The sequence below is a fragment of the Clinocottus analis genome, unplaced genomic scaffold (assembly GCF_023055335.1).
Source record: "Clinocottus analis isolate CAN_PGR_092001 unplaced genomic scaffold, fCliAna1.0.p SCAF_9, whole genome shotgun sequence".
Lineage (NCBI taxonomy): Eukaryota > Metazoa > Chordata > Actinopteri > Perciformes > Cottidae > Clinocottus > Clinocottus analis.
Window position 1 is genome coordinate 17131418 of NW_027176251.1, and position 12094 is coordinate 17143511.

A 12094-nucleotide genomic window follows, 5' to 3' on the forward strand; every position below is an offset into this window, starting at 1 on the left:
CCTACAGGAGCTGTGGCCTCCACAGCCCCAAATATGGAGAAGCAGAAAGGAGGGATGGGAGGAGGGTGATGCCCGGGGCTAAATGGGGTGAGCAGTTAAGCCTTGTTGGTTACAGTATTGGCAGGAAATGCAGGAGATGGGAGGGGAACCGAGGGGTTGTCACTTTAATGTGAATACAGAGTGTACATCTTAGTTAGGAAACTCCACTTCATCACTAATCCATCACACGTCGGCACTTATACAACTCCTCAAAAAACAAGAATAAAGCTCCAATTACCAAAGTAATCCAAGAACGTTAGGAAGGAACAAATATATATATTAAAAGGAAAAAGAGGGAAATGATTCTGAAAATAAGACCCACATTGTAATACTCCAGACTGTTAAATCCATTAACATTGTTCTCATTTAAACTGAATTCTACTCACTAAACACAATTGTGGTTATCGGACATTAAAACTATGCAAAACTTGCTTGAGTGTATTGAATTGGCTTATTTAATCACTTCACATGGAACGAATGACATCCTACATGAACTGTTGGTCATCAACGGGTGCAACGTATCATTACTCAATTATTTTTACGAGTGATACTGTGCTGATATTTTCTTGATTTATTGTAATCAGACTAATGTCTGAAATGAAGAGAGGAAATAAAATATTTGCATTTTTAATGACCACAACCAAAACATTCAATTTGCCCTCCCATACGACACAGAAAAGCAGCAACTCCTGAAACCCATAAATGTGTGGCATTTGTGCATGAAATGACTAAAATTAGGGATTAATGAAACAGTTGTCGGGTTTAAAATGGGCGGTACAGTGAATGTGTCAATGTGGTGTCATTATGTGGGAGTATTTAACTATAAAAGCAAGGAATGTCGGACTGACTGAATGAGAACCGTTCATTCAATCTACTTTGCACCGAGTGTGCAGTGGCGGTAGCCGGGCTTTAGAGCCTCGTGGACCGAGTCCAGCATGTCGTGTGCAAAAGGCCTCCACTGTCTCATTGACAGCACAAGCGGGCAGCCTGCAGGAAGAGCGATGCTCTATTTTGCCCATGACTTGTACATTTTTGCCATACTATCTTATAACCTTACCGCCGGCAAATTACCTCCATGAATACCTCCTTGTATGAGCAATGTACTTGGCCATAAACAGTTCTGATTCAGATTATTAATAAAATCCATGCTTTATCCTTTAAAGTGAATATATCCGCCCAGGTTTGTGTTTTTTCCCCCCCCTGAAATACAGACTGTAATTCACCTGTGTTTTAAAGTAACTGACTGCAATTGTGACCCATCTACGTCATGGCAGGTGCAGCACTGTGGACCCAACTAAAGCGCAGTGTCGGGGGTGAGGTTTTCAAGAGGTTCCTCAAGAAAAGTGCAACACCACAGTTAAAGCAGATGGCCCCGTTCGGAGCGAGCATGTTTTGCAAGGACAATGCACTCGTTCTATAAACAAGCTTATGCACTCAATATTCACGTACCAAGTTATTACATTCCAAGTCCAATTTGCTGCAGGCCTGCTGCATTTATTTCTGTCATTTGTGAGTCCCGCTCAGTTAAGGGCTGAGCAACCAAAATAAAATCTGCTGTCTCACAAACTCACGATTAATTAAACTCTGAAATGGAATTCTCCTTCTGGGTGAAGTACACTGTCGCGTTACACAGGTTTGGACTGGATTCTGTGTTGTTTCTCAGCTTCGTAGTTTGGGTAAGAAATGGGAAAACCGACAAACATATAAAAAATCATCCACAAAGCTTATAATAAACAACAACCTCACAAAATCTGGTTTACTTTTACTCTCTGAGCTCGGTTTATAAACCCGCTCCAAACAAAGACTGGTCTTAAAATCCCACAGTAAAGCTTTACAAAGTGCAATTTTACAACATTTCTCAATATTACATATCACCTAGACTTCATAGAATATGAGTATTGTGTGTGAACGCGTTTGTGTGTTTCTACCACCACTCGCTGCTCTCGTCCACCATCTTCCTTTATCTTCTTTATCTCGCTCTCTCGTTCCCTATCTCTCTCTCCATTTCAATATTGAAGAGAGTTTTATTAAGGGCTAGACTCGGGTGTGCTGAGGCGCTCTCAGTAATTTTCCTACAAAGTGCTTTAATCCATCACACGGCCAACATGTGGCCTTTGCAGCCATACATCATCTCAGCCCAGGGAGAGAGAGGAAGGGAAAGAGAGGGAGTGGTAGCGTAATTTCTGCTCTCCTCCTCCTCCTCCTCCTCCTTTTCCTTTTCCTTCTCTTCTACCGTTCTCTCCCACCAGAGTTTCCCACCTGGGAGGGAAACCACCTCCTCAACATATTCCTGAGTCAAGTCCTCTCTCCATTTACAAATGAGAGTGAGGCATGAGCGAGGATGGAGCAAGGGGAGGGGGGAGGGGAGGGGTAAGCAAAGAGAGAGAGAGAGAGAGAGAGAGAGAGAGAGAGAGAGAGAGAGAGAGAGAGAGAGAGAGAGAGAGAGAGAGAGAGAGAGAGAAAATGAAAGAGATGGAGATAGCCATGAATGAATGAGTGTGTGATGGAGAGAGAAAGAGATAAGGAAAATGGAGAAAAGCTTACTGGAATGAATTAAAATTGGGGACAAAAGCGGGTGAGAGGAAGTCAGACTGTGTGTGTGTGTGTGTGTGTGTGTGTGTGTGTGTGTGTGTGTGTTATACGCGCAAGGTGTGTGGACATGTACTTGCATGAGGAAATCGAAATAGGGAGGGAAGGAGAGGAGATGGGGGGAGAAAAAAATAAATAAAAGTGCTGCATTTCCCAGCATGCAGCTGGTGCAGGGTTGCCCTCTGTGTTGCCCCCGGCCAACACCTGCCTTCCATTTCGCTCTCTCCGCCCTGCTCGCGCTGAGGAGCAGCGGTGAACTCTAGCCCCCCTGACTAATGGAATGGGCCCTCTCCTCCAACCATTAGAGGATTGGTGTCCCTCTCCGCGCCCCTGGGTGCCCCACAGAAACAGAAAAGAGAGAGGAATGGCCGAGGGAGAAGATGGTGGCACATTGGCCTTTCTTGTCAGATACACGCACGCACGCACGGGCACAAACATACATAGGGCCGTAACATAACAGCCTGGAGTAATCCAGCTGGAGTAAGACTTAATATAGCTTAGCATCTGACTGAGGCCATTTCTGAGCAGGTTATTAGAAATTCTGAATTGGGTGCGGCGCCACAAGGTTTCAGAGGAGAAGCTGATCGCGAAGCGTTTGTGGGATTTCATTTAGACGGCAAATCCAGTGCTCTACCTCAATTACATCTGCTTTACTCAGATGGAAAACACACCCTGTGAGTACAGAGGGAAAAGAGGGGAGGGGTGGGTGGGGAGGGGGTGTGTGTGTGTGGGGGGGGGGGGTGGAGGGAGGAGAGGAGGGGGCATGGAGAGGATTGGGGATTGAATCTCTCGATGAGCTGATAGCACGTCCGCAGACAGCGAGCCAAGCTGTGGCGCAGTAATGTTATGCTAATAATATGTTAATGATATGGTAATCTGCCAGCAGTATTCCACCTCACTGGAGAGAAGGGGAATCTGGGAGGCCTTTCACCATTGGTTGGAGACCAGGGACTTTCTGGAGTCAGAGTTCAAGACAAAAACCCTGCACGGTCGCTCGCTCGCGCGCACACACAGGGACACACACATACACACACACACACTCTTGCACGCAGGCACTTAATTCTTGAAGCAGTGATCTCAGCTAAAATAAAAAACAATACTATGCATAGACCTAATCTGCCTCTAATCGGATTTGCAAACTCTTAAGTAAGCAAGAAATAAGACCTGTAAACAATGCAGTATCATGTGATGTAATTTAAAACTGGGTTGGCTGTATTGTAAGTAAGCCTCCAAGCTTCTTCTTTTTTAAATCAGCGTGTAATATCAAGCTGCTGCGCTGTTGTTCTGTGCAGGCGTAAAGTGAAACAGAAAATCATCTATTTGAGATAGCGATCAGGTTCTTATTTTCTTTGTCATTGTGTGAGAAACCCTGCACCTGTAATGGCTGCCATTACCTGCCTAGTCAGAGCAGCTCTTTCTCTCTGGCTCATAATGATTGCATTAAACCACCACATCCTTGGCTGGAGATGAGACTCACCATTGTATGACAGTAATCTTTGAATCCACGTCGGTACCGCCACACAGCCGTAATAATTATGAGCTTCCTGGGTGCGCTGCATTTGCCGTGTTTGTTTCTTAATTCAAATGTTGGCACGTTTCTCTGGATCTCTGGGAATGAGCCGATTTACCCTCCAACTTAAGGAACGTTGACAAACTATAAGCCATCTTAAAACATTTCTAAATGAACAAGGTGTAAGACAAGGGAAAGATAAACATGGACGGATAAACTCCGTCTCTGACGCAATTAGAAATCATATAGAGCGACAGGAAAGGCTCCAACGAGTCTCCTACCAAAGAGACACCTGCGAAAAAGCAACTGCGATGCCTCACAGCGGATTCTGTGGCATGAAGACATCATCGCGGGTATTCCGCTTTGTTTTCCCTCTGTATTTCAGAGTTGCAAAATGGATATGTCAAGTCTGCGCAATGGCGAGACGAGATGACATTTTCCTGGATGCTGAACACTAAATCAAAGAGACCAACAGTACGTTGAGTGCCAGCATGGAGACATTTGATTCCCATTCCGCTCATGCAGCATTACCACTAGAATCCTCCCAAGCTGGTGCAGCGGCTTGTCAGACTTTTTATTCCACTTCAATGTTCAATATATATATATATATATATATATATATATATATATATATATATATATATATATATATATATATATATATATATATATATATATATATATCTCACAGCAAATTGTCAAGTGCTGGCTTCTCCTAGATATTACTATATTTACAATAGGTTTGACTTAACAAAGGCGATTTGGTGTCAGTGACATTTAGCATCAGCCTCTGGCGACAGACAGGTAGAATAAAACCAGTCAGCAGATTGGACCTGGGGGGGGGAGCGTGAACGTGGGAGTTGTTAGAGGCTCTTCTCAGGATATAGTGGCTCGTGGTTGGATATCTTATTAAACACACTTACTGCGCATCTTCGACAATGGATAGCTACAGAAGCTACACAGCAACGGAGTTTTCGCACAATTTCGCAAATATAAAATCAAAACAAATGAGCAAAACAAAATTGTTTCAAAGCACCGCGTGTGTACATGAATACATGTGTCTGAGATAATGTTGTTTGCTTTTGTATTGGCGACTACAAGTGACCACTGCATTGTGGGGGCCATCGGTGGTGTATAAAAGAGCAAACAACAATGCAGGGAGAGGCAGAGGTGGTTGTGTGCATACATGAGGGACAATGAGAGAGAGACGGGCAGAGGGGAAGACAGAGTCGGGGGTGGACTGTCCAATACACTCCTGATAAAGGTCAAAGAGATGTTTTATTCATGATCCAGGCAGCAGCCGCAGCAGCAGCAGAGGCAGCAGTGGCAGCAGAGGCAGCAGGGGCCAAGGTTGAAATGAGCTTGCGTCCCTGTTCCCCAGGGCCAGCGCTGCACACAGCCTCACACCAGGCCGGTGGACACTCCCTCTAACTCTTATCAATCATGTCAAAACACACGCACACGTACACACACACACCTCCAGTTTCACTTATCAATAACTTTAAATCACAGTGTTTTGATTGCGTGCCGTGAGCAAAAATCGATGGACGAACGTGCATCTGCCGCCAAAGAATAAAAGTGTAATACCATTTAAATGAATAAAGTGACACTAAATCCTTTTATGGGGACTCTTGGAGACGGTAGGTGCAATGCAATGTAAGGTTTTCAGAGATTTCTCACCTGTAGGGCTCCATCTATACCCAATTATAAACAAAACTGAGAAAATCAACATAACTAAAAATTCAAGAGATCCACAGTTTTGCTTTACTCGTCACACAAGGAAGTTGTGTGTTTTTGGCTTGGTTCGTTATTTTGTTTGTCAGCGGGATTATGGAAAACGTATACCTGCCCGACTTTCATGAAACTTGGTGGTAGAGTGTAGCGCAGGTCACAGAACAACCTGTTACATTTTGCAGCCGATCCATACTACGGGGGCGGATACATGTATTGTTTTTCACTTCGGGAAACGGTCTTGACAGAGGTCTGCGCTCTTCAAGTGCCATTCCAGTGGGTTTGTTTATAAGCAGATTACGGAGAAGCCACTCACAGTTTTTTTTTTTTTATGAAATTTGCTGCAAAGGTGTAGCATGGGCCAAAGAAGAACCCATTGCATTTTGGAGCAGATCCGAATCACAGAGCGAATACGCTCATTAACATTGGGAGTTAGCTGCGGCCTTGGCGGAGATCTGCACCCGGACTTGAGGGACCCTGTCTGGATCCGTTTGAGTGATGTGGATCCCCCAGCAGGACCAAGACCTGCACCCAGGCTTGATGGGACCCGTCTGGGTCTGTTAGAGTGATGTGTACCCCCTTGTATGAGCAAGACCAGCACCTGGACTCAGTAGACCCTGATGTGGACCCCCGAGTAGGACCAAGACCTGCACCCGGACTTGCTGGACTCTGTGCTTTCAGATTGGCCTTCTAGTGTAAAACTGTAACACTCGTGTGATTTCTAATGCACGTTATGGCTCATCTCATCCTCACTGTATTTAAGGTCAGGCACTTACAGTATGTGGGTTCTTGTCCATCTGGAAGTTTCATGGATTGCTTACATAATGTGTTTTCATCATTATTTTATTCCAAGACTGTGTTGATTTTTTTGAAAAGAAGAAGTTAAATAAAAGAATCTCTTTTCAAAATCCTGAATGTAACAGCGCACAGCAGGAATGTATGTCAATTCAGAAGGGCTCTTACCTTTTAAATTTTTCTGACTGAGAATCTTTCATAAAAGAGAATCAGAAGAAGATGATTTCAAAATATGTTATGCCCTTGAACAGCCTCTTTGAACTCCCTTTTACACATTTCTTTCCACCTCACCAAGGCGCACTCTGAGCCTTTTTTTTATTTTTATTATTGCAGCCAAGAACAGTTGTTTTTTTTAGGGAGCTGACACACTTTCAGACTCAATAACCAAAGTAACCTTTAAAGTATTGATGTGGATAAATCACATGTAGTCTTCTGACAAATGGAAAGATTTCAGCATGACAGATTAAGACTCAGGCAAATGGGTAAAGACCCAATCATCTCCAAAGCCTATTCCACATATAATGGAATAGGAGTTGCTCACAGGTGTAAACTAAGGTTGGTGAGATAGAAGTGTGTGTATTTGTGCACTTGTGTGCCCATCTTGGATGTATGTGTGTGTTTTTTCATGTGTGTGAACGGCCTACTCTCCGCGTCTTTGATCAGATATGAAATATTCAGAAACGCTGCTGTAATTTGATGAAAGTCAGATATCCCTCAAATAGGAAACAGCAGTCAGCACTTTGGCAGCTCTTTGAAAAAGAAAAAAAAACTGTAACTGGATTTAGAACATGTAAAATCCAGGCCCACATGTGGAGGCAACAACAGTTGTTGTTGTTTTTTTAACCATGCACTAACCCGTTGTATGAACTCCAGTCCGTGCCGCTCGGCCAGAGCTCTGGCGGCTTCGGTGCCTCCGTCCATTTGCACTGCATAGAAGACATGGCGGTTGGTCCCACGATGCCCCTCTGTGGTCACAAGGTTCCTCTGCAGCAGGCAGACAAGCACCAGCAGGACTGCACTGAACATGGAGCCTTCCAAAATAAAGATTAGAGGAGAAATTTACAAAACTTTTTACATATTAATGTCAATAATGTACGATCTGGGACACTATGTCAATCGTTGCTGCACTGCATTATGATGTTAAAAGTGTGTTTGAAGAAGTAAAACTAGTACAAAAGTGTGACTCCAGATTGAAAGCCATCCATAACATGTTTTGGCTTCAGCATCAGACAGTGAGGAGATGCATATCAGAAGAGTTGCAACTACTAATGACTGGTCAGAAAATTGTGAAGAATGCCTGAAATGACATATTCCATCTAGATTTGTTTGATGTACAAACATAATGAATGCACTATGTATGATATGAAAGAGATACATTGAGTTGTTGGAACCTGCAACTGTTTGGCATTTTTGCTTGAAAGAAATAAATACAATTACAATAATCTAAATAGTTATTATTTTTCAGCTCAACATCATTTTCCTTTTGTGAACCGACATACAAGCGCACAGAGTACTCTCTCTCTCTCTCTCTTTCCATTGGCTGTTCATAACAAAGTCTAGAAACTGACATTATCAATATCTATATTAGAAGAAAAAACCCACAAACACCTACGATTTCAAATATTACCATAACACTCTAAATACCATCTAACGGCACAAATGAGTTTATCGAGTGTGGGATTCAGCATCTCAGCGCAGAGTATTGAACATTGGCAATTGTCAAGCAATTTGCCCACAGCCAACTCCTCTGTACTTCTGCGCGAAATCCACAGCGGCTGCCACCTACAGCATGTGAACCACCCACCTGTAGCCACAGAGAGTGGAGCGTCCAGGAGAAATCTTTCACCCAGTGCCGATGAAAGCCAGAACTCTGGCATCGGGGGGGCCCCTGAGCAAGACAACACACTCTCTCCAGTTCCCAACCCACACGTTTAATCTTCTGGCCTTGATGCAAATGCTTCTGAGAGCAGAAAAGCAGCAGCACTTTCATTGTGTGAACTAACTTCCCTCTTTAAGCAAAACAGGAACTTTTATCGGTGCTTTTTTTTACGCCGGAGCTTTCCTGTGAGCAATGACGATACATAAAGTTGTCACCTCACTTGTCTCAGCATCGACTCAACGCCCAATGAACATTGTAGGAATGCAGGACGGAAGAACAGTAATTGCTTACGCACCCACTCCTTCCCCCGGATTATGCAACTCACATTTACTGTTGATCCGTGAGGTTGGTCACGGTCTTTATAGATACATTAGTTTACACTGAACGTGATTAGCAGAGCTATCGTGTAACTTGCTGTGTTCAGCCGGTTGTTTTCCACATACACACACAGCTCATGAACACTGAAACACCGCCTCTAATTACAGCTGCAACTATTAGTCGTTTCATCGATTGGTCAATCGGTGAAAATTCATTGGCAAGTTACTATTCTGATCATCTTTTCATCGTTTTTAAGTCACGTTTGAAGCAGAAGTGCTTAAAATTCGGTAGTTTGGGATTCTCAAATGGGAATATGTACAGTTTCCTACTTGACCATTCATCTACCAGAACCCACTCCCTATACATACTCACTCTTTACTACACTACTACTACTGCCACTACATCCACAACTATGCAAAATATATCTTCTAGAAAGGAATTTCAGGCAGAAAGCCTTTCGGCTAGCTAACTAAAGCTAAATTAAGTCGAATGTTCAACTTGGCCGTGTGACTATAAGCAAACTGATTGTGAAAGTGATGAACAAATTAAATGATATTGATAATAGTAGTTAGTTGCAGACCTACATCATTAGAAATATAAAATATATTGTCTGATGCAATTTCTTGGGTCAATTTGGGTCATTTTTCTGCCAAATACACCCACTGGCACATAATGGAACTCCAAACTAAAAGATTAAGATCTCTCTCTCTCTTTATAGAATTTTGTTTGTTTGTTATGTTTATCTGACTTCCCTTCAAACGCAATGGGCCCTGTCCTGCAGCCCCCTCCTCCCCTCCCCCTCCAAAAAAAACAATAAACAGTGCAGCTGACCACCGTTTAAAGTCTACAGCATCATTCAACTCCAATCTCCCAAGCCACTGATTGAAATCGATAACCTCACTTGGGGCTCGGGCCCCAGTCAATCCCACTGGAGGTGCAGGGCCGGCAGCGTACAACCCGCCCAGCGAGCAGCGGGCCTCGGGCAGAGATGGAGTAGACAGGGAGAGAGGGAGAGCACATGAGACTGGAGCACACAAGAGCCACATTGAACAGAGTCAGGGCCGCGGGGCCTCGGGGCCTACTGGGACGCTGATAAAGTACCTGGACATTTTTATAGACAAACTACTTATTTCTGTCCTCATATCGCTTGGGAAGACTGATAACTTTATATTCCTCTCAGGCAGAGTAATGAAAGGAGGGGGAGGAGGGGCCTTTCAGGAGTTTAATTGATCAAACTGTAGCCACAAGGTTTTTTGGGGGGAGATAAAGGACTCACACTCTCCTCTGTACAATGCAGAGATCTTTTAGCAAGCAGACAAAAAAAGAAAAAAAAAGAGAATGTAACTCATTATGCAAAGTCATTACATGCCTCTGACTATACTCCTTAAAGAGGGGGGAGTTAATGGTGGGATTGAATCGTACAGGATTTCCAGAGGTCAAACTACCGGTCATAGGATAACATTATTTTACACTGTCCAGATTATTACACCCTACCAGAATTTATGGAAGGCTGTTTTGAGGTCAAACTATTTCAAAGTGTATGACAACAGTAAAACATCACTTTATAACCAATGTATAGCATTCACTGGAGTCCAATATTAGTAAAGAGTCTCTCTCTCTCTCTCTCTCTCTCTCTCTCTCTCTCTCTCTCTCTCTCTCTCTCTCTCTCTCTCTCTCTCTCTCTCTCTCTCTCTCTCTCACACACACACACTCACTCACACACACACACACACACACACACACACACACACACACACACGCACACACACACGCACACACACACACACATAATTACATACACCTGTGCTTCTCCTCCAGTCCAAAGTCATGAGGAAAAAGGGTCCAGCCTCAGTTTACATTAGCTCCGCCCAGCCACAACCTGCATCAGGGAGATATGGGAAACACCTGTGTAGTTGCATGTGTTGAAACCGTAATTTCGTTTGAAAGTGGGGCAACATTTCAACAGACGTGGTTTCTGTGGTTGTCCGTCGGTAATAACCCACATGTTAGCTAAAGTAGTCCTTTGCACAGTTCATTAGGTTACGTCTATCAAGTGTACAATGATCATAGGTCTTGCCCACACGTCTGTAAAACACTAAACAGCCATAGTCCGGTGCATCAAAGCTCAAGGTAACGAGCTGAGAGCGAAACTCCCTCCATGTACTACGGTGTCTAGAAAGGATGGAATGGGTTTGCAGCGCAGTGACAGAGAAAACAAAAGCGTTTACCTTTCCCTTCCTGGCGACAGAGCATTCACACATACGGGCTGTCTCCTGTTGAAGGCAGTGTTGTAGTCGGTGCATCGTTAAGGAACAAATCTCCTCGACGTGTCCTTTTTTTATTGTCTCCACTGCCTCCTGGTAATAAAACGTGCAAATTTAGGGCATGCAAAACACCGCATCTGTCGTGCATCTCCGCGCTAGACAAGTCAAACGTGCAAAAATAACGAACTGTAAGTCGACAAAAACGAGCACAACCACGGCGTGTGGCGGAAAGATGGTGGGGGGGTGGGGGGATTTTGTAAAGATGTGAGAATGCATTAGAATGCAAGAAATGGTGTGATGGTGAGAGAGACTGTTGGGAGAGACAGATCTGCATATGGAAATTAGGGTTAGCTTGGATAAAATTCAACTTGAAGCGCAGAATCATTTTGTATTCATTCAGGCGGGACCCCTGCAGTGAGAATAAGGGGAAGATAGTGACTTTGAAACAGTCTGTCAAAAGTCATGGCAAGGAGCAGGTGCCCTGGTCGGTAAACCAGTTTATTATGCAGTTAAGTGTAATGGTAATAATTTAGACATGCCTGTGTGTATTTCTTTTAAGGGTTAAAGCGATATCGGATATATTTGGTTCATTAAACTGACTTGAAGTCTGACTGTGTGCAAACAAAGACCAAATACACCAAATTTCCACAAACGTTATCCTAATTACATTCCTTGATAAGTCTCGTGAGAGCTTGGCACTGTGTGTGAAGAACATTTTACTTCGCTCTTTCACAAAGTAACACTCGATAAATAAAGAAGTTGAAACAAGCATGAGAATTACTGGAGAAAGACAACCAGAGGACAGCGCCACTACCTGCAAAACTAACGACGGAGGAAGGGACTTGCAGGGAGACCTCTTGTCCGTGTCGATACCACAAGTTCACGCCCACTCTGAAACTTCGGGCCAATCGCCAGGCGCGTGGCGAGACTGCGCATGCGCGGAATTGACGCGCGGGAGAGACTGAAAAA

General features: G+C 43.8%; 1 protein-coding gene across 2 annotated transcripts in view; it reads right to left on the minus strand.

The window, feature by feature from the left end:
* LOC137780738 (proprotein convertase subtilisin/kexin type 4-like) overlaps positions 1-11323 on the minus strand; it is a 162589-nt gene extending 151266 nt beyond the window's left edge. The window contains exons 1-3 of one of the 2 annotated variants that reach the window (XM_068568929.1): positions 11090-11323; positions 10663-10740; positions 7520-7695 (exon numbers count right to left, since the gene is read on the minus strand). In XM_068568929.1, the coding sequence (XP_068425030.1) occupies positions 7520-7695; positions 10663-10690 (204 nt within the window). In that variant the 5' untranslated portion in view covers positions 10691-10740; positions 11090-11323. The remainder of the gene's footprint in view (positions 1-7519; positions 7696-10662; positions 10741-11089) is intronic. The other variant, XM_068568930.1, reaches the window with a different exon arrangement.
* Positions 11324-12094: the final 771 nt, after the last annotated feature.